Source organism: Onychomys torridus, chromosome 12 (assembly GCF_903995425.1).
Source record: "Onychomys torridus chromosome 12, mOncTor1.1, whole genome shotgun sequence".
Lineage (NCBI taxonomy): Eukaryota > Metazoa > Chordata > Mammalia > Rodentia > Cricetidae > Onychomys > Onychomys torridus.
In genome coordinates this window covers 34,708,563-34,734,227 of record NC_050454.1, presented here as the reverse complement: position 1 = coordinate 34,734,227, position 25,665 = coordinate 34,708,563, and the positions used below count along the sequence as shown (strand labels likewise).

The 25,665-nt window shown below is 43.1% G+C and overlaps 1 protein-coding gene across 1 annotated transcript; it reads left to right on the top strand.

The window, feature by feature from the left end:
• The first annotated feature begins 2,063 nt into the window (after positions 1-2,063).
• Positions 2,064-12,488, top strand: Nfkbiz (NFKB inhibitor zeta). Its single transcript, XM_036203162.1, has 12 exons — positions 2,064-2,459; positions 4,556-4,695; positions 5,220-5,250; positions 5,370-5,473; positions 5,675-6,498; positions 6,938-7,043; positions 7,418-7,564; positions 7,753-7,816; positions 8,092-8,261; positions 9,350-9,460; positions 9,585-9,752; positions 11,187-12,488. The coding sequence occupies exons 1-12, from the start codon at positions 2,174-2,176 to the stop codon at positions 11,238-11,240; spliced, it is 2,205 nt and encodes a 734-aa protein (XP_036059055.1). The 5' UTR covers positions 2,064-2,173; the 3' UTR covers positions 11,241-12,488.
• Positions 12,489-25,665: the final 13,177 nt, after the last annotated feature.

The window sequence follows — 25,665 nt, the reverse complement described above, 5'->3', positions numbered from 1 at the left end:
CATCTGGAGTGCAGACTCACCTTGTTGAATATCCACACTTAATGCTGGGGAAAAATATGTCTCACTTAAGGAAGGCATAGCAAAAAACCCACAATGAGTCTAGATTTTATTCATACCTACCCCTGAAATACGTATCACTTTAATTTTTCATGTGGCGGAAGAGGAGATGAACTGAGATGTTTGTACCTTCTGTGTATGTACAGTCCCAGCCGACCCTCTTGTAGGCGACCATCAGGGGACAGGCCCTCAATCTGCATGCCTGGAAAAGTCTGGCACAAGCTGTTTGAGACAGTGTTGGCCCAGGCTGCACCTTCAGAAGCTGGAGTTGTGTTTTAATAGCAGCTGGCCACAGCTGGCATGTGGCGGCTCTGCCCAGTGTTTAAAGTGGTTTGACAGTTCTTTTCTCAAGGCTGCCTGAGCACAGAGCAAGACCTAACAGCTCTCAACTAGGGAATCAAATAACCTCATTTCCCTGTCTTTGTTTATTTCCAGAAAACAAGCAGGAGAACTCGTTGATATTAATATTAGTGGTGCTTTCACTAATGCTCAAACCTGCCTAATGACTTATGGAGCTGGGGTTGCCCTGGTCAGTCTCACCGTTTCAGCCAGGCCAGATTTGTCGATTCCGTCCACCTCTGTAGTGCAGTTCATTTGTTTACCTGTTTATTTTTACCTCCCTCTTTGCCACTGTTTTCTTCCTCGAGGTTGGGTCATCTTTTTTGGGCCATGTCAATTCATTCTTACTGGCTTCTGACTCCCACAGCCTCATCTCCTCTAAAACTGTTTCCAGATTCATTCTGCCTGCTTAAAATTCCTTCATGTTTCTTCAGTCCCAGAATCTTCATCAGCCCCTGAAGGTGCTCCACTTAAAAGTTACCTTTTACATCTAAGGTTATCTTCCCGTTGGCAGTCCTCAAGGGCACTGTGACTTCTTCTTCCCTGACTCCTGGCCGGAATTCTTTGCTGATGATTTTCCTGCAAACCCCTTAGGACTCATCTCATTCTTTGGAAAGACTTTCCCCTTGACCTCTCTGCTCCCCAAGAAACATCCTCTCTCTTTTTAGGCTGCGCACTGAACTTTGTTACCACTCATGATGCTTAATCACAGTCAGTTTCTTTTAATGTAATGCATTTACTTACCTTGTTCCTACTTAGTACATTTTAATGTACTTAATCATTCATTCCCCCCCAAACAAACTTTCCTTGTCGTTTTGCTAGTTGGATTTGCGGCAATAGTTAGTTGTTTAAACATTGAAAAAGGCATTCAAGACAGAAACATCAAAATCCCTGTGTTTATCAGACACAAGGTAAAGTTGTGCAGAGTAAAACATTACAGATGTACACACACACACACACACACACACACACACACACACACACGTGTATTCATCATTCATATCCTGGCAAGAAAGACTTTATTCTAGTATTGAAGGAGACCAAAGGGTGGACATTGCTTTTTTATTCCAATACGGCACCTAAAAGTAACTATTAGTTATGGCCCAGATATGAAGTTAGAAAAACTTCGAGCGCTCTGAAACGGAGACCAGGCTCGAAAGAACGCGGGCAAACGCTTCCAGGTTTGGAGGCGGGTAAGTGCTGGGAGGCACGGGAGGAGACTGAACTCTGGAGGGCGGAGGGCTGCGTGCACGCACGGCTCGGTCTTCCCACTCCCGGAACCGGGCGGACCCGTTCCCGCAGCTGCCCGGGGCTCCCCGCAGGCATCCGGGGTTCAAGCCCCTGCACACACGGCCTGTTGCGGGGTTCGGACCTGTGGGGGGTGCGGCGTGCCGGCCGGGGAGGCTTGGAACAGCTGGCACGGGCTAAGGGTCCGGAGCGCGGGTACAGGGTGCTCACCGGGGTTTCCAGGTGAGCCGCCGGAAAACAACCGGTCGGCCCGGGCAGGGCGGGGCGAGGGCGGAGGGCGCATTGCCTCATCCTGGGCATTTTACTGGAAACTAGACGCATCCGGAGGCGGGGCGGGAGGCGGCCAATGACCGGGCGGAGCACCGGGCGAGAGTGGGGGAGGAGGGGAGGGGAGGGGTCGGCGAGCGCCGCTCGTTAAATAGCCCGGCGGCCCCGGGGCGCGCACGTACGAGCCGCCCTGCCGCAGCTAGCCGCGTAGCCCGCTGGTGGCGCAGGTGTCTGGGGGACCCCGAGCGCCGATCCTGGGAGCATGATCGTGGACAAGCTGCTGGACGACAGCCGCGGCGGAGAGGGGCTGCTGGACGCGGCCGGCGACTGCGGCCTCATGACCAGCCCGCTCAACCTGGCCTACTTCTACGGCGCCTCGCCGCCCTCCGCCCCCAGTGCCGGCGACGCGGGCTACCTGTCCGCCGTGCCCTCGGCGCCCGGCTCGCCCGGCTCCGACTCTTCCGACTTCTCCTCCACCTCCTCCGTGTCCTCCTGCGGGGCCGTGGAGTCCCGCCCGAGGGGCGGCGCCCGCGCCGAGCGCCCGCAAGGTACCCACCCGCGGGACCCCGCGCCCCTCTCCCCGGGGTACCCACGCCTGGGAGGATGGGGCAGGACTCCCCAGATAAGCGGGCGCCTGGACATTAAGCGGCTCCCGCGACTTCTGTAGCAGCGGGACAGACACGGAGTAGTCATGAGTGACGGCTAAGATGCCCTGTTCTGATTCGGGCACCCTGTCCTTGATTGTCTGCGGAGTCCGGCGCCTTGGGGCTCCAGCTCCGAGCACCCTGCTGGCTAGAGCGCTGGCACCTGGGGGAAAAGGACTTGGGAGTCTCCGATTCTCTTTTTTTTTCTCTCATCTCATAACCCTTTACCTTTTCACTTCTCCCCCGCAACCCCCGAACTCCACAGCCTCTGAGAAAGAATTTTACTGGGTGATGAAGTTTTGGGTCTGATGGAGATGTAGTTTTCTTCCTGTAACTCTTTGAGCGAGAAGCAGTGGTGGAGGATATAAAGCTTTGGGAACTGGGCTTAAAGCCACGATTTATTCCCAGTATATTTATAGGGATGAATAAAAGAAAAAGAAACCATTTATCAAGATGTAAAGGAAAACTGGGGCCGGAGAAGTGATTCAGGGTCTGTGCTTAGTTTGTTTTGGAGTTTCAGAGGCCTGCTCAGAATCCTGCCGTCTTGTTTTTCGGTGTGCTTTAGAATGGAAAAGTTAGATCTAGTGAAGCCCTTTCTTTAGCGGCGAGTTGCATGGTTTTCTTTCTTCATAAACCGAGTTGCATAATTTGGGGGAAAACAGGATGCCGCTGCGGGTAGATTTGAAGACCGCCTAGATTATCTCAGCTGTCGGGGCTTCTAATCAGAATTATTTTAAAGAAGGACTCCTTGCTGTTTCTTACTGCTGGCCACTCAAGCTTTAGTTGTCTTTTATTTTTAAAAAGTTAACTTTTAATTTAAAATGATGTGCCTTAAGCCACAGTGTCGTGTATAGCCTATCTAAAAAGTTGGGTGTATATGCATTTCCAGCCCTTTCTGAGGTCCTTTGCCGACATTGGCTGAACCAATTTTTGCTAGTTCTTGGTTTACCACACAAGCCATGGGGGATTCCTGAAACTACATTCCTGTGACGTGGGCATGGAGTTTTAAACTCTGTCAGTACAGAGGAATGTTGTTATAGACTGGCTATTTGGGTGTTTGTTGAAATCCTGGAACTTAAACCCCAAGACCATCTGATTGTTTTATTTGCTCCATCACTAAGATGTCGGTCTTATCTACTTGTGTTAGATGGTCAAATTATGTTTCGTTCTCCATTTTATTTTTCCTGTTTTGAATAGCGGACTAGCTATTCATTTCCTGACTTTCTGAATGTTGTGTTCAATTCCTATGCAAGAGCTTGTTACATAGTGGTGGCCAGGAGTGGAATACTGTACTCATAGTAGATTTTAAACTGCATTCTGAAATTTTAAAGTGAGTACGCCTGTTTCCTTTTTACTTAGAATGCCCGTGTACGTAGTTCTAAGAGCAGTAAATGAGGGGAAATCCTGTGTGTGTATGTGGAAATGTGCTCAGTGAACTTAGGCAGCTTTCTTGGCACCAGTGAATTAAGGAAATACTAAGAAATCTAAGGCAGTGTTAATTGTTAGGCTTTGGTACCTTGAGATCTTGAGGGAAAGTTTTGTTCCAATTCTTAGGTGAATGAAGGGAAGGTACTTTATACTTTCTATATGAACATAAAAGACTTTGTTTTAAAAACTACAAATGCCTCATTTATACTCTGCTACTCCAAGGATTTCTCAAAGTCAAGAATATAAATAAGTTGACAGTCTTGGCAAAATCTCTGATCCTATTTCATGAGTAAATAGACCTGAGAGACAGAGAGGCTTTACTTGGGTATATTTGTCCTTTGGCTCCAAGGATCCTGGACCACATTTCATAGCGCCTGGTCGGAAAATCTTATCAGGCAGTACCGACCCCTTGAGAAGTACTAGATGGGAATCCGTTGACCGAGACGTTGGAAAGGCTCTGCAGTCTGCTGTTTGAGGACTTTCTCCATCAAGCTGCCTGCCGCCTTGGGGGTCTGTCATGATTCATGGCTGTGAAGAGATGTAACTGAGGTGTTTCTTTTTCTTTTGAACAGTTGAGCCCCATATGGGGGTTGGCAGGCAGCAGAGAGGACCTTTTCAGGGCGTTCGTGTGAAGAACTCGGTGAAGGAGCTCCTGCTACATATCCGAAGCCACAAACAGAAGACTTCTGGCCCATCCGTGGATGAGTTGAAGGTGCGGTCTGCTCTTTGTTTTGAGTGAGCGGGAGCCTAGTCTGTCTGTCAGAGTTATTGGCTAACCTAGGTCCAGTAAGTCACTTGCAGTTCTTCCTAAAGGACCCGAGATCATAGGACAGGGACGTATTTTTTTGTTATTTGCTGTAGACCTTCCACTTGGCTTAGTGCCAGGTGTGTAAGAGAAACTTAATGAGCAAACGCATGAAAGCAGTTTCGGGACAAGGAAATTCACAGGATTCAGTGAACATAGAACATTTTGATTAGAGAGGAAAGAATCAGGTGGTCATATTCATTCCATCTTGCCTAGGATTGACCAGGCTAGAAGTGAAAATGGAGAGAGAGAGAGAGAGAGAGAGAGAGAGAGACAGAGACAGAGACAATGAGAATGAACACGGAGATAGCTGTTCTGTCAGTGTTTATTTTTCTCAGATTTATGGTGTGTTGTGGAAGGTGGTAGAGAGAAATCTTTACTAGGTGAGAAACCATTTTCTATGTACTAAATTGAAATCTTTTCCCTTGTAGACACAGAGTGTGAACATTGAGCAACTCACAGGTAAGAGCTACTTCTAGTCATTCATAATTTTATTGGTGTTTTTGCAGTAAAATGAATAACTTAGGTGGACTTTGTAAAGTGGGATGATCACAGATTGCATGTTTTCTCTTTGGGAGCAGAATTGAAGAGCACAGTATCCACTGTGGGGAAAAGGAAGGAGGCTGATACTCTGTCTGATGGACCAGTTTGCAAGAGGCCAGCTCTGTTGTCTACTCACTTCGTGGTAAGCATCTCACTGTCTTCCTCTGGACAGTCTGTGGGACCATTCCTGGGATAGTGCTGCTATTGAAAAAAGTTACTTTGGGTGTCTGTGACTGAAGCCTCGCCATGTCCCCTACCACGGAGTCTACACCTAGCTCTTGGAGGTCTTTTCAAGGAAGTGATTGTGAAAGTTGTTTTTTTTTTTTTTTTTCCTTCTCTCCAGACATCACCTCAAACACCTGCACCTGGGGAGAGCATGGAAGATGTTCGTCGAAATGAATCCAAACTGGATAGCGGTACTGATCTGCTTCAGAGCATTATAAACATCAAGAACGAGTGCAGCCCAGTTTCCCTAAACACTGTCCAGGTTAGCTGGATGAGCCCTGTGGTACCCCAGAACTCCCCGAGAGACCAGTGCCAGGATTTCCATGGAGGGCAGGTCTTCTCTCCACCTCAAAAATACCAATCGTTCCAAGTCAGCGGCTCTCCACAAATGATGGACCAAGCTTCTATGTACCAGTATTCACCACAAACCCAAAACATGCAGCCACAGACGCTGCCAGCGCCACCACAGCAGCCACCACAGCAGCCGCCACAGCAGCCACAGAACTATCCACACAACCCGGCTCTGCAGTTCAGTTCTTATTCCACAACCTCCCAGTCTCCCAAGTATGACTCAAACCTCTTTGATAATCAAGACTCGCCGTTCTGCACGAGCCAGAGTTTTGTGTCTCTTCTGAGCGGCCACGGGGAATCTGAGAATATTGCTGTTCCCATTCAGGCTTCCCCCAGCGGCCCACAACAAAATGAGACTCACCTGCAGAACTTCAGCCTGATGCCGAACAATGCCTGCGAGGCAGTCGGGGTGCATGAAGCTGCCTCGTCCTCGTTTGGTACTTCCCTCTCACTCCAGAGCATCATGGGAAGCCCGATGAATACCACCCAGCTAGGGAAGTCATTTTTTCAGTGGCAGGTAGAGCAGGAAGAAAGCAAATTGGCGAATATTTCTCAAGACCAGTTTCTCTTTAAGGATGCAGACGGTGACACGTGAGTATCCTTTTTAGCTCATGTATTTTCACAGTTGGCACACATGATAATTCATATTCCCAGAAAGGATGTTCCTTTTAATCTTTTCTTAAATTGAAAATATTGTGCTTTCTATGAGTAATGTGTTTTGAAGGCTAATGTAGATTATGTCTTTAGAGCAGAAACAATTAGATCATGACTAGGCATCAATTAGGAGTGGAGCTGTAGGCTGGCTCCTACTCTGTCCTGATGGCTGTATAGCTTTGGGCAAGTAACTTAAAATCCCCATGCCTCTATTTTCTTTACACATAAAATACTAATGTTTCTGCCATACAATTATATATAAGTGTTTATGCTCATAATATGGACACTAAAAAAAACCACTAGATTTTAAATGTTCAGCATGGCATTCAGCATGGAGTCAGAAGCCATTCCTCTCTTTTCCTTGCCTCTTCGCCAGGTTTCTCCACATCGCTGTTGCCCAAGGGAGGCGAGCGCTCTCCTATGTTCTTGCCAGAAAGATGAATGCACTGCACATGCTGGATGTTAAAGAACACAATGGACAGGTGAGGAGGGGGTGGGCATGGCAGCCATGTGCTTGTGCTAGAGTGAAGGCTAGCCAGTCTGAGGTGCAGATTGCTTACGAGCCCCCCAATCAGGAGACTTCAGTTAATATTAACTTTGAGATACTGACATTTTGCCACCGTCAACCTTGAAGTTTATTAATGTTCTCTTTGTAGTTGTTTGACCAAAGATTAGGTGTAATTAAGCCTCACCCTAAGCTTATTTTCGTTTCCTCCTCTTGCTGTATTTGGTTGTTTAGTAATAGGATTTATTTTCTTGGTGTGGACATTCCCCTTAGCCATAGTTTAGTTTCATATTCTTTGTGATGATAGTGTCACAGGTTTAAAAAACGTCTTTCTTCTCTAAATGTCTACAGAGTGCCTTTCAGGTGGCGGTAGCTGCCAATCAGCACCTCATAGTGCAAGATCTGGTGAACCTTGGTGCCCAGGTGAACACCACAGACTGCTGGGGAAGAACACCTCTGCACGTCTGTGCGGAGAAGGGCCACTCCCAGGTGCTCCAGGTAAGAGGCCAGAAAGCAAGCTTCTATCATTGATTTACCAAAGACATGGGGCTTGGATATAAGAAGTTGCATGTAGGCTGCTTGTTAAAATAATCTGTTTGGAGTTGATTCATTTCTTAGCACGATAGTTGATGGCCATTTGTGTACCTTGCCTGTGGATAACAGGTGTGTATCTTAAAAATTTGCAGGCAATCCAGAAGGGAGCAGCGAGGAGCAATCAGTTTGTGGATCTTGAGGCAACTAACTATGACGGTGAGCAACTGATATTTTATTAGATAAAGAACCACGTAGAAAGTAGGGTACATGGACTCTGGGAGTATTCAGTATCATACTAAGAAAGAGAGGAGGTAAATAAAGCTACATGTTTTATAGGTAAAATTGGCATTTAAACTGCCTAGCTATATGCAGCTGACCTCACTAGGTTTTATAGCGACCATTTTAAGTGAAACGAGGAACCATCCTTAGGATAATTGTAGTGACCAAAATACTCGACGGAGGGCTTGACTTCTCGTGTACCCCTTTCCTAGGCCTGACTCCTCTCCACTGTGCAGTCGTGGCTCACAATGCCGTGGTACATGAGCTGCAGAGGAACCAACAGCCTCATTCACCTGAAGTGCAGGATCTTTTACTGAAGAATAAGTGTCTGGTTGACACCATCAAGTGTCTGATTCAGATGGGAGCAGCCGTGGAGGCGAAGGTAACTTCACGGTCGAGGTTAGAGGTGGGGAAGGGGTGTGTGTGGCAAAGGCTTGGCTTGCAGGCACAGACTGAAACTGCTTCCCCACACCCCTCTTATTTTCAAGTTGATGGAGTGAATAGCTTTGTATGTGTAGTTAAGAAGCTTAGCCGTGAAAAGATCCTTTAATCCGCTTTCTCGATTTCTTTTTAATCTGTGGGTTATCCAAACGAACAAACAAACAAACAAAATGATTTAGCTGTGAAATAAATTAGTGCTTGTTTAAAAGTTCAAAGAAGCTGGGCATGGGTGCTACTTTGGCTTCTTGTTTTATGGGCTGACATTAAAGACAGTGCTTTTGGGAATGATTTTTTTTCCCCCCTGGAATTTGCCTTTTTTAATTTTGTTTTTTAAAAACATGCTTTTGTTAGATTTTTGTTTTGTGTGTACATGTGTATGGGTCCCTGTGGAGGTCAGAGGACAGTGTATAGGAGTTGGTTCTGTCCTTCTATTCAGAGTCCTGGGACTCAGCTTGGCTCTTTAGGACTGACAGCAGGCACCTTATCCCCTGAGTCATCTCACTGGCCCCGTATTAACCTGGACATAAGTGTTTTAAACTGGAAATATTCTTTCTAATTCTGGGGATTACTTATTTCCTGTGTTCTAAAACACTGTGTTAAGTACGTTGGGGATACAGATGGCCACGTGGGTCCCTGTGGAGCTTCCTGCTCCCCCTATCGCTTTACATGGTGGCCACCAAGTCTGGAAACACAGGAATAGATAATAAGTGGACTTTGATACAGCACATACGAAAGCAGCATTTTATATCTCTGCATTTTAATGGCTGCTCTGTGTATGAGTAGAATGTGATAAGAAACAAGTAGATAAACTAATTGGGAATACAAGCGAATAGGAGATTTCATTGAACTGGGGCTTCAGGGAACATCTGAAGTAGTCTTGAACGTTGAATTGGACATGTGAGAGGACGAACGTGTGGTGTGTGTGTGTATGTGTGTATGTGTGTGTGTGTGCGTGTGCGTGCGTGTATGTGTGGTCGGTCTAAAACACAGCATATGGATTTTCACTGTTTCCCTTCTTGCCTTCCCAAGGATCGTAAAAGTGGCCGCACAGCCCTGCATTTGGCAGCAGAAGAAGCAAATCTGGAGCTCATTCGCCTCTTTCTGGAGTTGCCCAGTTGCCTATCTTTTGTGAATGCAAAGGTAATTTTTGAAAGCCTCGGCGCTGCCAGTGTTGGCTTTACCCTCCCATCTGCAAGCTGCCGAGCTGCCCTGGTGGAGTTGCCACCTTCCCAACGTGTGCGTCATTTCACGTCTTGGTTTTCAGGCTTACAATGGAAACACCGCCCTCCACGTTGCTGCCAGCCTGCAGTATCGGGTGACACAGTTGGATGCCGTCCGTCTGTTGATGAGGAAGGGAGCGGACCCGAGTACTCGGAACTTGGAGAATGAGCAGCCGGTGCATTTGGTCCCTGATGGCCCTGTGGGAGAACAGGTGAGGGCCATGGGAGTGGGTGGAAATTCCTCTAGGCCCTTTGGTCTGAAGTACAAAGAGGGAGGAGGTTGTACAGGGCAAAGGCCAGCTGATGCCCCCCCCCCCCCCCCCTGCAAGTAGGCTGTTCTAGTATAGAGTGTTTGAAGTATTTCAGGCCCATGTAATAAATGCTTAGTGAATATCAGTTTTTATAATTCTGTCTACTAACTGGTCCTCCATAAGAAATGGAAAAGAACCTAGAATGTGTTAAAATTATGCTGTGCTTATTAAGTATGGTTATATTTTATCATTAGGGGCTGAATAGTTTCACATGAGTAAACTTTACTCTTAAGAACTTTACTATCTTTTTAAGAAATTATTTTTGATGGTCATCTTTTCCCAGAGGGAATCAGGGCAATTGGTAGCAGTGGATAGATGATTACATACATTATTAATTATAAATGAATTTATACAGGTTAGCCTTCTCTTTGATTCCTAGCTGTCATCAGAACCAAAATGTTGTAGTACCTCTTGTCTGTGGAGCTCTTTGGAACCTAGACACTTGATAGTTTGTGGCAGTTTTCATGTCTATTATATCATTTAAAAATATAAATACTTTTCAATAAGGTTTAACAGGAAAAAATGAGCGCTTAGAGAGGACAGGAGCCATGATCAGTCAGTAAATGGCAGATCTCAAGCCCGGTGTCTGCTGCCTGACTGGGTGGACTTTCCCATCGCAATGCTTCCAGGCATAACTGGAGTGTGAGGCTCTTAATGTTCTTAGTCCTTCTGTATTATGCGCTGTCGTGGAGAGGGCTTCTCCTCTCCTTCCTCATTAGGCTCTGGTCATTGGACAGGCTTCCTTTTAGTAGCTATAAAGCTGACACCACAATCTTTTCTTCTAAGTAACCACTTGTAGTCTGTTGTAGGTAGACACCACAGTTTGTCCAACTGGAATACAAAGCTAGTATGGGGGCTCTCCTGGGATGTTAGAGTTACCCACAGTTGCTTTAACATTTGGGTATTGGGGCCACTGTCTTGACTTGGAAGTCATTGAGATGTGCTTGGGTATGTCTAACAGGGACTTTGCATTCTTGTGACTGGAGGCTTGCTTCCCGATAAGTGAGATAGTCTAATATGCCACAATTACTGCCACATCGTCGGTCTTCCCACGGGTGCTAGTGGTGAAGATTAGCAGAGGAATCCAGTCCTATTTCAGTTGCTGACTTTCAGTTTTAATGGAAATGCGCTACTGTCTTGCACTCAACAGTCATTACAAGAAACCTGAATTAGCTGTAAAAGTTGTCATTGTAAAAGTCTCGGGGCCGACGAGTTGCCTCAGCTGTGCTTGCAAGTTAGGGACATTGTAGAGGGTTATGAGAGGAGCGGAACTCTGGCGGAAGTATCACACTTTGATCCTTTAGAAATACACTTCACGATTCATTTCTCTTTCAGATCCGACGTATCCTGAAGGGGAAGTCCATTCAGCAGCGAGCACCACCATTCTAGCTCCCTTGGCATGGAGCCTGGCCAGCAACACTCACTGTCAGTTAGGCAGTCCTGATGTATCTGTACATAGACCATTTGCCCTGTATTGGCAAATGTAAGTTGTTTCTATGAAACAAACACATTTAGTTCACTATTATATAGTGGGTTATATTAAAAGAAAAAGAAGACAAATATTTAATTTTCTTGGCAGATTTCATACCCAGGTATCTGGGATTTATACATCTGAATTTGATTTGAATGGTAAAATTGCCTTCAATAAACAGGAGGCTTGGGATAGGAAAAGACTCATGGGAAAAGACTTGATTTGTGGCACAAAGCATTGCTCTTGTGGCTGTTGCCCGTTTCGAATTAGGCAGCCTGGAAACATGAAAAGAAAAATGAAAGCATTTGAGAGGGGACAAATTTGGATGTACTGATGATGCTTCTTTGGTCCGATGCGGGATCTGGTGGTTAACACTCTCTCTCTTGCACTAGATGAGAGAGGCCTCTGTGGTTAGGATGTGATCTTTGAAGCTGTATAGAATTTTGTTATGTTTACCTTTAAAATGTACATATTTGATGGCTAACATGGACGTTTGAAATGTGCAGATCAATAAAATAGAGAAGAGCTAGTGCATCGTTGCCGCTTTTAAAATCAGGCTCACTCAAAGCAACTTTCACTGTGTGATCATGCACCTGTGGTCCTCACAGTTAAAGCACATGGAGAGTGGGTCCCAAAGTTGCTGTGTTTGGTTTGCATTGGAAAGAGACACATTTGTACATTATTGTGTCTGCTTGAAGAGACCCCATTCATGAGTCACTGCTTAGAATTTATAATTTACTTAAGTTGTTGAAGTTTTTGTTGTCCTTAATAGAAATTATAAAAATTCAACATTGAAGCATAACCTCTTGTTTCCTATTGCCAAATAATAGTAATGTGCTGTGATGTTTATACTGTTCATAAAAGCATTTTACTTTTTAGTAATGTTAATTCTTTTAACATTATTTTGCTTATGTTTGATATACCTGGGGAAAATATATTTAGCTTTGATTGTACACTGATTCTTTATGATAAATATGACCCATTAAAATGATGTCTTTTAATTGACTAACTTATCTTTGTAGCTAAGTACTCATATTCTTTTTTAAAAAGATGCCCTTTGAGTTGGATTATTCATACTATTTGATTCAGCATGTCTTATAGATGTTTGATACAATCACTTGGCACCTCTAAGGTGGAATGAACTCAAGTCACTTACTGACAAAACTCATGCATAGTTTTAATATTAAATGAATATTAATAAACTCATGTTGTCTTATAATATGCATTTTAATTAGCGCCTTATGTGTGTATGCTGATTGAAAAGTACTATTTTTTCCACTTCTAAGATGGACTCTAGGGCCTTGTGCATGCTAGGCAGGCTCTTTAACCACTGAGCTGTATTCCCAGCCCAGAGAAAGTAGTATTAATGGCAAACACTACATTATCTTTCATATCTTTGAATTGCTTTTTTTTGAGAACATGTTTCCTGAAGTTATGTGCCTTTTAACATCAAAAATGGCTTGCTATATTCATGATCTCATCTGTACAGTATGGGCAATTCATGCTGGAGATACATTTTTTTGGTGTGGCTAATATGGGTTCACCAATGCTCTTATCAGTAACCCCTTACTCTTTAAGAATGTCCAATAAACTTGTTGGATCCCTTAGGGGAACTTAGGTGGACGTTGCTTGGTTCCTTCCTAGAGTGCAAATTTTCAAGACAGGATCTATACACAACTGTGTTTACAGTATCAGGAGCTTCAAAGCCCCAGAAGACTATGGCTCACAGGCCAAGTCTCTTTTTTTTCTTCTCCAATTTTTCTTCTAGATAAATTCTTTAGCATAGATTTCAAATGCACCTGGATGGATAACCAGAACAGTAGAAACAATATACCTCACTGAACCTACCTACACAGTGAGTGTACCTTAGATAAGCTAAAGTGTTCTCAGCTCCCAATTCTTTTGACAGTCAATTTAACTAGTGTTTAACGTGTGTGTGTGTGTGTGTGTGTGTGTGTGTGTGTGTGTGTGTGTGTGTTCACATTGTATGTGTATGCACATGGGGGATAATAGGTGAAGATATAAGATGTGATATTCCACTGGGCGTAGTGGCGTACACCTTCAATCCCAGCACTTGGGAAGCAGAGGCAGTTGGATCTCTGTAGTTTGAGGCCAGCCTGGTCTACATAGTGAGCTCCAGGACAATCAGAGCTACTTAGTGAGATTCCTGTCTCGAAACACCCCCTCTCCCCAAACCCCAAAACAAAAAACAAGGCATGGCATGCACATTATTGGGTAGACTAGTTGAAGAACCCTTAAAAGAAAAAGGGAAAAGTATGAGAGATTCCAAAGGGATCATTACATTTGGGAGGACTCAAGGTAGGATATTTGGGCTGGCTAGGAGAGAGTTGATCCCATTGCTCAGAAAGGGAGGAGCAAAGTGAAAAAACAGGAAACAGTGCAGAAACAAGGCCCAGTATTTTGTGGAAGCAGTAGGTGATTTCAGTGTAGTTTGGTGCATGCCAGTGGTGGTTAGAACTGGCATGCACCAGTTCCCAGTGGTGGATAGAACCACTGGTTATAGGGGGAGATAATACTCTGAACAAGGGTTCACTATTAATGAATCAGTGTCTAGTGTCTTAGCTACACAATTCTGCACCCATCTTAGGTAAAGAAAAGGGGCCTACTTGGACTCGTAAAAATCATGTTGTGTATTGGTATGTCCCTCTTTGCCAACAACAGCAGTTTGGGTAGACTGTAGAATCCCCACAAGTCAGACACCAACTTTTCCAGCTTTGTTAGGTCAGTAGCATTTCATGGCGGAGTGGAGAACTTTCTCTTCTAGATTGAGATCATCTTCTTAAACGCAACATCAGTGGATAATGGAACATTTCCAATAGCGTCTGTTACTCTGTTATTGAATAGAGTTTTATAAGGTTCTTTATATTGAAAGTGACCTCAGGGAGACATTAACTTCAGGCCCTGGCAAAGTTCTGAGTCAGTGAACAAGGTTTGAACTTCCTGAGAACTGGGCTGCTGGGGTCTGGGTTTTCATTCGAGAGCCCTGGCTCAGTTGGTGTGAGAAGGGAAGATGTGGCCGTCTTATCTCTACAGGCCCTGTGCCTTGCGCAGTATCGGGCACACATAGCTGTGCAGCACCTGGTTTTTAATTGAACCTGTGGCTTCTCAGTGCGTTCCCCCACCACCCGACACACTGTATACTTCAAAGTGTATTTTAACTTTGAGGTAGAGCTCTTGCTTCGATTCGGAACTGCTTCACCTCACCCATCGCGCACAAATCCACTCACAGGGTCCTTCTTAGAGCTCACAATCCACCGTTGAGTCTGCAGCATTGCATGGGCCGTGCGTTTCCAGGGTCAGTGAGATAGTGGATTCCTCTCAAAACCTATCTTGTGTGTGTGTCTATATAGTCCCCTTGCGTATTATCCCAACAGAGTTGGAACATGAGAATAGCCCGGTGATTATAAATGATGAAAAGAGGTTTACTTTTTAACTATACAAAATAAGTTTACTTGACTACCACTAGTTATTTCGTTTTATGGTTCACATATGAATAAACCTACTGTTTTTCACCTTGGATCACAGTAGCTGAAGTTGCCCATGGGGGAAGCAATGCCATCATAAATTAGGCTCCCATTCTCTGCTTGGATCACTTGACTTTGTAAAGGTCACACAGTACAGTGACTACTCAGTGGCAGATTCAAATGTTTGGATGTGAAGGGTTAGTCAATTGGTAAGGACTCACTGTGACCCAAACTCCAGTTGATATACGCTGTTTTCATTAACTGACAGAATTCTGGCTATTGTTCTGCAAATAAAGACTTCCGCAGCTTTGGGAGCTGTGTAGATGGAGGTAGCATGGGTTTCCTGTTAGAACAGCAGATTAGCCTTAAGTAGGCTTGACAGATGCGGATTGGGAAACAATCCTGGACTCCTTAGCTCAAATTGGACGGCATGGTTTTTAATCAGCCGTTAATCAGTCCTCATAGCCTGGCCTCTGTTTGCTGTCAGTATCTCTCTTGAAGAGCTTTAGTTTCAAGAGCTCAAATTAGTGTGGCTCCCAGGGATTGCCTGCATCAGTGGCCATGGCCTTTTCTCCTTCTAGCACTTATTCATTACCGAGGACCCTGTTCATGAAGAGCAGACTTTCACAACTTGTTTTTTATTTTTCATTTTTTCAATAAAATCTTTCTAGCTGGAAAAAATTTTAAAAAGATAAAATCTTGAACTTGACTTATAGACAACTTCAAATAAAATACAATATATGATATATGACTTGGTTTAAAGGGAAAGAGAGACCTCTTTAAGGTAAGGGCCCCACAAAATGATTTTTTGCAAAGATCCAATAAGCCTATATATATTAAGTCAGATTGCTTTTCAAACAGACCCTTTAAATTTTACTGAGTCTATTCATGTGAAATAGTAAAGATCTATACAGAGAAATATAAGTATATATATTATTTTTCATATCTAGTCTAGCCACACAGAGAATGAAATGTAGCATTTTAAGTACAAAGGTTTTAAGCAGTTGACAAGTTTCTCTTTTATAGCATTTTCTATTTCTAGAGGTACATAAAGGGGAAGTTTTATTTTTCTTTTAGCTGAGGTTATATAGAATTTATTATAAAAGGCACATTATCTATTGAATTAATTAATTTTTTTTTCCAAGACAGGGTTTCTCTGTAGCTTTGGAGCCTGTCCTGGACTAGCTCTGTAGACCAGGCTGGCCTTGAATTCACAGAGATCCACCTGCCTCTGCCTCCCGAGTGCTGGGATTACAGGCGTGCGCCGCCGCCGCCGCCGCCGCCGCCGCCGCCACCACCACCCAGCTGACTTAATTAATTTTTGTTTCTATTTTTTTCTCATCATTACTGCATGCCAAGGTATCTCCCTGCCCCCTCCCCCCCCTCAACTGAGTTTCTCTGTGTAGCTTTGCGCCTTTCCTGGAACTCACTCTGTAGCCCAGGCTGGCCTCGAACTCACAGAGATCCCCCTGGCTATGCCTCTCAAGAGCTGGGATTAAAGGCGTGTGCCACCATTGCCTGGCAGTTTCCTGCTATTCTAAGACCCTAAATCAGCAAGAAAGATTTCCCAGTATGTGGGCTCATAGCATAGGCTAGCAGATTTGTTATGATACTTCACTGTTGCCCATCAGTTTCCTACGGCAGATAGAAATAACCCAAAGGAAAGGGAAATCTAGCTATTGACAGTGTTTTAAAAACAGGGTGTGTAAGAACTTCCTTCAGCAGGCGAAAGCGATAGGACCATCGGTACCATCAGCTCACTGGTCCTACTGACAACTGACTGGTCTTACAGGATGGGACAGGGAAAGAGGGGACCCTAACCTCTCCGGCAGCTGAGATAGCAGATGGTGTGACTTGCTTAGAAAATAAATACAGCTACTCACTTCAGGAACTGGTCTTAAAAAAAGATGGTTACTCAGAGTTCTTAGAAAGGTGAGAACTGCAGTTATAGCTTTCTGTAGCCTAAAATCAGAAATGATGGGCATCTCTTTTTCCAGTTATGAATATGTAATGCAAATGGATAGACATTCACGAGGGCTGCCTGGGTGTAATTCTTATAATTATTTTTTCTTTCTGAATGAGTCCTCATAGACTGATGATGAAGATAAGGCTCCCAATGTAAAGAGATTAATGTTCCTTAAAAATCAACTTTTTGTGAATTAAAAATTTTGGGGGGTAATTTCATATATAAGCACTTAATGATGTAGTACATAATAAGTACATAAATGATATTGTTACATTTTTTCATCCCTTGATCTATTCTCCAACTCCCTCCATGTCCCCCCTTTCAAATCCATGACCTTGTTATCTATAATTATTATTCAGAAATGAATATATGACTATATTGTTTTTGCATATACATTTATGTGTCTAGATTTTTTTTTATCAAAAAATGGCCTTAAAATTAAATAAAATCATTTTTGTGGGGAATAATTCATATGCAATAAAATGGATACATCTTAAGTGTACAGCTGAATACTGTGTACATTATTACACCCATGTAATCACTACTCAAGTCAAGATAGAAAACATTTCCATCTCCCCAGAAAGTCACCTCACCCCGCTTTGTAGTCAGCCCCTCCACACCCTGTTCAAAGTGATTATTAATCTGTCTCTACAAGTTGGCTTTGCCTCTTCCAGTCCTTCATGGAGATGGCATCACACAGTGTTCACACTCTTTCTGTTCAGCTTCTCTCACTTACCCTGGTGTCTTGGAGAGTCGTTGGCATTGACGCATCCATGAGTGGTATGTTTTGATTGTTGACTAGTGTTTAAAGAGTGGTCTGTTAGTCATTCATCTATTGGTGGCCATTTGGGTTTCTTTTTCCTCTCAGTTTTGGCTTTCATAAATAAAGTTGTTACTACAGGTAGTCTGTGTGTGGGTGCATGTTCTCAGTTCATTTTGGTGATACCCAGCTGTAGAGTTTATATCTCTGGATATTAATCTTACCAGAAACTACTGAACTGTTTTACAAATTTCCTTTACTGCCTGTCACTTCCTAGTAACATCTAACTTACTTTCATCCCCCTGAAAAGTTAGTATTGCCAATCTTCTCAGTCTTAGCCCATTTAACGGGATTTGCTGTACCACTGTGTCATTTTATTTTTCAGTTTTTCCCCTGAATGGCTAAGGTAGTTGATTATCATTTGTATTTATTGATCAATCATATCCCTGGCTGACCTCAAGCTTATTAGTAGCCAAAGGATGACCTTGAACCTCTAATCATCCTTTATCACCTCAGTACTGAGATTGTAGACCTGTACCACCAAGGCTAGTTTGTGTGGTGCTGGGGCTTGAACCCAAGCCTATAAGCATGCTTGGCAAGAATCTACCAAATAAACAACTTCCCTAGCCCTCCCATATGCCTTCTTTCATGAAAACTCTTTTGAAGCCTTCTTACCATTAAAAAATAGACCATCATCTAGATGGAGGAGGTACTTACCTCTAATCTTAGCACCCAACATTTGATGGGGGAGGATCACAAGTTAGCAGCTAACCAAGGTTGCCTAGATGGTGAGTTTGAGGCCAGCCTGGGCTATATAAGGAGATTTGCCTCAAAATTGTATAATTACTATTACTATTACTCAATTTTAAGTATGGATAATTCCACTGACAATTTATTATGAAAATGTCTTCCAGCCTTTTCATCATTTGTGAGAAAGGTACTTTGATAGATTCTCACTTCCTTTTTCTTCTGGGACTCTGTATGTTTATTTATAGAATTTTCAGTTGTCCTGAAGTTGTTTCTGAGATTCTTCTTATATTTCTTCAATCTATTTTCTCTCTAGTTATCAATCTGGATTTTTTTTTAACTGACCCATTTTCCCCATTCAAGTTCATTGCTATTCTACTAACCATCTTTGGTTTATTTTGACTTATTTAGTGTTATTGTCATTGAACTCTTCAGCTCCGGAAATTCCATAGTTTCTAGAATGTCATTTCAGTTTCTCTGCTGAGATTTCATCTCTTCATCCACGAGGTCCATACTTTCCTTAGTTCTCTCAATACATGCCATCCCTCCCGTCGTATTTGTAGTAGCTACTTCCGGTCCTTGATTTCTAAATTCAGAATCTCAGTAATACCTATCCTTGTGTTTTCCTCTTTTTGGGGGGATCACATTTGCTTGAGTCTTGTTGTTGTTTCATGCCCAGCAAACGTTTAAACTGTGTGTGTGTAGGCCTTAATCGACTCAAGGCTTTAGAAATCAGTAATCGTCCTTTGAAAAGCATTGCCTTCCTCTACTTGGAGTCTGTTTCCCTGGCAGTTCTATAGGCTTGTCTTCCTGCTTTGCAAGGGTGCATCTTTGGAAAACTCATGTTTCCCAAGTCCCCCTGTTTGATGACAGTTCTATCTCCAAATTCTTTGTCCGTTTGTTGACTTCTTAAAGGCTTGGTTGGCGGTTTTTGTTATGGTGGACTAGAGTGGCCCTTGCTTTATAGGGAGGATCTAATCTTTCCTGGTATCTCAGCTAGGGGCTTAGCGTATTAATGAGTTGGTGAAAAGGTCTGACCACTCATGTCTATCAGCACTGTTTGATGTTCTTGCCTTCTTTCTTTCTGTTCTTTGTAGTTATGACAAGCCTCCAGAAGTCTTGCCAGGGGCATGCTTATCTTAGACCTGAGCCAAGAATTTGTAAGGAAACTTCCATACCACTTTTGGGACACTCTCTTTTTCCCCACTTCTGTATACTATCCTCACTTCTTAGTGTTGTGTCCTGCAGACTTGGACTGCTTTAGTTCTTACTGTTGACCTCTGCTGATCTGTTAACTCAGCTCAGTAGGACCATGATGCTTGGTTTGGATCTCACCTTCCTGTGGCATATTTGGAAAATTGTACCTAGCAAGAGATTCAGGGCAACCCTTGGGCTCACCCAGTGAATTTCTGCTCTCTGAATCTGTGTTCAGTTTTCTGTTGTCCAATGCTTAAAAGCCTCGTGTTGTGTATCTAACCTTATTTAGAGTTGGAGGGCTAGTCCAACACTATGTCACACCTGGAAGTGAAAGTCTGAAAGTTTGAAAGACATGCTTTGAAAGATTAAATCACAGGGGCCTGAGGTAGGGTTGTTGTGAGCTTAGCACAAGAAAAGCCTGGGTTCAATCCTCTGCATATCAGATTTCATAAACGGATACTAGATCTCATAAACAGAGGTGGATTTAACAAGGATGGATTCCAAACCTCTGTTTGAATGAAAAAGAAATTTTAATGTCACAAGTTCCATCCAATAGTTCACAAACTGGCTCTATTGATAGGACATTAGTATGGTAGAATGGAGTTTTCTTTGTCGTTCTTTAAACTGTGCAGCCAGCTTCTCTAAGAAGCTAAAAGAAAGGGTTTATTATAGCAGTCATAAGAATAACTTGCTGTTTTACAATACTGAATCTTTTAGGTGCTGTCTTTAAATTTTATTTGTGTTAACTGTAATAATATATTCTTCATACTATTATCTAATTTATTGGCAGTTAATTACTAATTAACTACTAATCAATACCCAAACATTTATTAGTAATTACTAATCTACTTACCTATGAACTTGAAGTCCAAATAGATGAATAATTTTCTTATGATGGTATATTTGGTGGGAGATAAGGAAGTCTGTGGAAAGCTTTTGCCAGTGTCCATTCTAAAAGTGTTGTGTAGGCTTAAAAGGTTTTAGAAATTGCATAACACGTGTGAATGTGTAGATGGTAGTTAGATCCCCGAAGGCTTGTTAGTACGTGAGATCCTGTGGGCATGTGGGAGTTCCTATCTCAGAGTATTTTAAAATGTTATTTTACCTTAGCCATAACCACTTAACCTTAATTGATGTAACAGATACTTTGGAGTTTTGCTTCAATACCTGCTTCAGGGAAGCTTGTTACATGCTTTCCTAATAGGCTGCTCTTTATTTTTTCAACCACACTTGTAATCTAATTAATAGAAATATTTACTTACTAGATGACTGTCTTTGCAGACCATAAACTCCATTGGTCCCAGCAGGCACCACAGTTTCTGGGGTGGAGTACTTAGTATTTGCTAAATGGATGAATAAATACTCAAGTGTGAGTAGATTCTCATCCTTCCCAATCTCTATAAACTTAATGCATCACTGGTGATTTCCTTTTTCTTCTATTAAAACTCATATACAGTAAAATTTATTTAAACGGAAATATATAAATGATGTAGCTGCTACCACAATCATGAGACAGAATAGTTTTATCTTCCCACCAAAAATTCTCTTTTGTTAACCATTTGTGGTTAAAGTCTACATACTCAGCCTTTACTCAATAGCAACCACTGAGAACTGTTCATTTTACATTAGCCTGGGATCAGTTGCATTCCCACTTCATTAAATGATGTGTATTTTTTAATTAATTAATTAATTAATTAATTAATTAATTAATTACCAATTATGCTTCACATGGAATCATTTGAGCCAATGACTTGACCTCGAAGAAGAAGAGGGGTGTGAGATCAGTTGGGTTTTGTTAGCCACCTATTATTTCTCCTCTTCTGTGAGCTCCAGCAGCTGGACATGCCTCTTTCCCTCTCTTTGCCTGAACTCGTGTGCCAGGGTCTTGTGTAGGCCATTGTAATGGCCTCCATATTGGTTTCCATGTTTTTGATACTTTCCTCCTGTGCATTCTCTCATTTCACCTCCAGTGAAACTTCTAGGACTGTGAGACCTCCAAAACCCCCTCATGGGCACACTACTGAGCTGCGGCACAAGTACAGCCGTCTCACTTCTTCACAAAGCCCTTGCTAACCTCTGAATCATCCTGAGTCTTGTTTACTGCATTATATGATGCTTCAGAGTTCCCAAACTAGTTGACATTGCCAAAGGTGTTCTGTGTTTGTTTAGCTGTCCTGAAGGCATTTTCTCATTTTATCTGCCAATGATCATCAATTATTAAAGACAACACATGTGATGCCTCTTGCTTGCTTTCTAAACAGCACATGACTATTCCTTCTTTTGTCTCCGCAGTTAAATATGTACCTGTCATAAAACCTGTTTCTAATAGCATCTTATGCTCACATGCTTGTCTTTTACCCAGCAGAAGCTCTCTCTCTCTCTCTATCTCTCTCTCTCTCTCTTGATTTTTTGAGACATGGTTTCTCTGTGTAGTTTTGGTGCCTTTCCTGGACCTCACTCTGTAGACCAGGCTGACCTTGAACTCACAGAGATCCACCTGGCTCTGCCTCCCGAGTGCTGGGATTAAAGGTGTGTGCCACCACCACCCAGCCCAGAAATTCTCTTTGAACTAAGTTTGTCTCCTGTTTCTTTGAATGCCAGTGTCCAGAACATCACCCCCTTGTATAAGTGCTCAATAAATATTCTTACAAATTTGATTAAAATACAATTACCCCATTTCCCTCTCCCTCTTCTCCTCCTTCCCCTTCCATGCCTGCCATCTCCCAGCTCCCTCTCAAATTCATGTTCTCCTATTCTGTAACCAGTGTTTCTACAGATACATACAAATATAAATGAATAATCATATACATACGACTTGCCGAATCCATTCAGTATTGCCTGCATGCATAGGACTGACCGCTTGGTATTGGGTAACCAATCCAGGGCTTCATCAGTGGGGAAAATTAATTCTCCCTCCTCAGCACTTGTTAATTTCTTGTAGTTCTTCATCTAGGGATGGGGTCTGTGAGATTTTACCCATCTATGTTGGGCTGTCCAACTGGTGTTGGAATTGTTTGGGTCTTGTTTAGGCAGCCATACTGTGTGCTCAAGAAACATTTGGTGAATGTACCAGTGAATAAAGTTTTTACTGTACTGCTCATGGAGCACTTTAATATATTTTGTAAATGTGCTTGAAATGTATCTAGTTTTTGATATCTTAGATTCCCATTTAGACACTAACGATTCTCTCTCTTTCTGTGTGTGCTTGTGTGCATGTGTGCCTGTACAGGCATGTATTCACATATGTGGAGGCCAGAAGCTAGTATCAGGTGTCTTCCTCAGTCACTCTCCATTTGTGTTTTTTTTAGACAGAACTCTCACTGATTCTGGATCTTGCTGATTTGGCTACTTGGGTTGACCAGCAAGCCCCAAGTGATCTTCGTGTCTCTACTTCCCTAGCAAAGACGACAAAATGCTTGTCCACTGCTCCTGGCTCTTTACTTGTGTTCTGGAGGATTGGACTCAGGTTCTCATGCTTGCATACCAAGTTAATGAGATGAGCTGTTTGCCCAACCACTAGCCATTCTGTTTTGACATTTTTGCTAGACTTCTGTCAGACAGTATGCATCGATGTATGGCTTTGCCACTTGGCATTAGTTCAGCTAGGCTTACCCGTAGCTGTCTGCTTGCGTAACGAAACTCAGTTTGCAACTATGGAAATGTAAAAGGGAAAAGCAGAGGATGTCGAAAGTGAACATGAATTTCCCGCTGGCATCTAACTGGCTTTGAACTTCCTCTACACTGGAGCTCAGGGTAAGATCTACACTTGTGGTCTGGCCTGGATTGGCTTGGCTCACACAGCTCTTCATGCTTTTATCTCCTGTGTGGTGCTCAGAGATCTGCTTACTTTATGGGGTCTCAGTGCAAAGGTATTAAGATATTTGGTGTGGAAGTGAAGATTTAGTCTTTTTTTTTTTAATGAAAGGAAAAACATTGAGCCTCTTCACAGTGTCATAGCTAATGTCATGTTATTATATGAAACAAAACAAAACTACACTAACCATAACTGGGACTTTCTTCTTCAAATCTTATCTCCCTCCAGTGTCCAGAATTTAAAATGACTTTGTGGAAAACACCCAGAAGTTCAAAGTGAACATAAACCAGTCTCAAACTTGTCATCTCTCTGCTTCTGCTTCCAGAGGCGAGGGGTTACAGACATGGATCACCACACCCAGTTGAAAGTGAAGGGCTGAAGTCTTGGTCAGTGGCACACTTAAATCAGCAGTATGTAAATGTAGTTTTCCAGTTCACTCCTGATGCTTCCCTTTGACAGCATTGCAGAGTCAGCTGGATTTGCATTACTAGATGCTCCTGCTTAGAGGATGGTGTTATTGGAGTTTAGGAAGAGTTGACCTGGTAGTGCAGGAGGGAACGGGGAGGAGGGAGACAGGATGCACAGCTGCTGTAGGATGCAACAGATGTGCCGTCTCTTAACTCACTTTCAGCTAGGACTTGAAAAGCTGCTTCTGGTCTCCAGGTTTGGTACAGGTCTCCCGATCATAGGCTTGGTCTCACTGTAGCATTGTTCTGCTATTAGGCCCTGGAATTAGAGGTGATTAGTTGAGGGGCAGAGGGGAACTCTTCATAAGGTTCATAGAATTATAAGTTATGTAACATCCCTGAGACACAAGACATTTTCAGACAGAGCCTTAAAACCATCATTTCTCAAATGTTGCTTTGATGTTGAGGAATTTGAGGTGAGGGGGGCACACCAAAATGTCACAGCAGAATCCAGAAACACTTCTACGTGTCTCAGTGATGCTCTGTGTGCCCAAGGACAGGTCTTTTTTTGGTGTCTTCTCAAAGAAAAGTGTTCATGAGACTGTAATGAACAATTTCTTATCTATACGGTCCTGTTCTAGGTCTGAGGGAATTAGAAGTTGTACATTCTTCCTGTTGGAATCTGGATCTTAAATATCTCCTAAAGGTATAAGTGTTGGATGAAGACTTGGTCAATGAATTGTGGCCTTTTGGGAGGTGCTTCAGTCTTTGGGACGGCATTTCTCAACCTTTGGGTTATGACTCTTTTGAAGGTCAAATGACCTTTTCACAGGGGTCCCATATCAGATATCCTGCATATCAGATATTTACATTACACTTCATAACAGTAGCAAAGTTACAGTTATGAAGTAGCAACAAAAATAATTTTACGGTTAGGAGTCAGCACAGCACGAGAATCTGACAGCCTTTGGAAGATTGAGAATCACTACTTTGGGAGGTAGGGCCTAGTGGGAGGAGGTGTGTCTCTGTGGGGTGACCTTGAGGAGTGTATGTAGGGGTCTTTCTCAGTCTCCCCACCTCCTCTTCTGACCATTGAGTCTAGCAACTTTGCTCCACCACAGACTTCTGGCTTTGATGTTCATCCTTGCCAGAGGCCCCATGTCAAAAACACCCAATGAACTTGGAGTCAAGTGTGAGCCCAGATGGGCTTTTCTTCTTTAATTCAATTTTCTTAGATGTTTTGTCAGAGCAAAGGAAAGCTGACTGACCCATTTAAGATAATTAGATATACTTACCTCCAGGGTTAGAAAACTAGAAAATGGTGCTAACAAACTGAATATGGAGTAGAGGAGGGAAGGGACCTTAGAGACACTGGGGTCAACTCCTTGGAATTACTTTCATCCCTCTAAGTCAGGCAGTTGTCTGGCTTCCTAATGACAAAACAATATTAGCCAAGGTTGTTCCTCCTTGATGTCACTGATGGTCACAGGGGCTGGCAAGGATCAGTGATCTGCCTGTGCCACTCTGGAGTGGAGTGCTCCAGCACCTGCTGTTCCCAAACACAGAAGGTTTAATTCAAACTGTTGGACAAGGATTCATTTGGGTAGAACATAAAGTCCTGATACAATTTCTCTTGCTGGCAACCTTTCTTCGACCGGAAAGCCAGAGTGAGCCTTGCATGTTTGTATGACTTCGGCCATGTCGTTCCATCTGTCAAGCCCTTGTGTTCTCATCTGAATGATTTTACTACCTATAACTTACATAGACTGAACAATGACATAAGTGTTGTAAAAGTGCTTGGTATAAAATAGACACACAAATTATACACCCTTTCTAGGACCAAATAACATTTTGTGATAATATTAAAATTATTGTCCCTTGCTGATTGCATTCTTCCAAAGTAGATTTGTCAATACTAGACACACACACACACACACACACACACACACACACGGGTAGTGAGGGGA

Bases quoted from the DNA above. Each gene is read 5' to 3' on its own strand.
- Nfkbiz (XM_036203162.1), top strand. From the start codon at position 2,174: ATGATCGTGGACAAGCTGCTGGACGACAGCCGCGGCGGAGAGGGGCTG. The intron at 5,251-5,369 runs GTAAGAGCTACT...CTTTGGGAGCAG, and splicing joins GAACATTGAGCAACTCACAG to AATTGAAGAGCACAGTATCC. The intron at 9,753-11,186 runs GTGAGGGCCATG...TTTCTCTTTCAG, and splicing joins ATGGCCCTGTGGGAGAACAG to ATCCGACGTATCCTGAAGGG.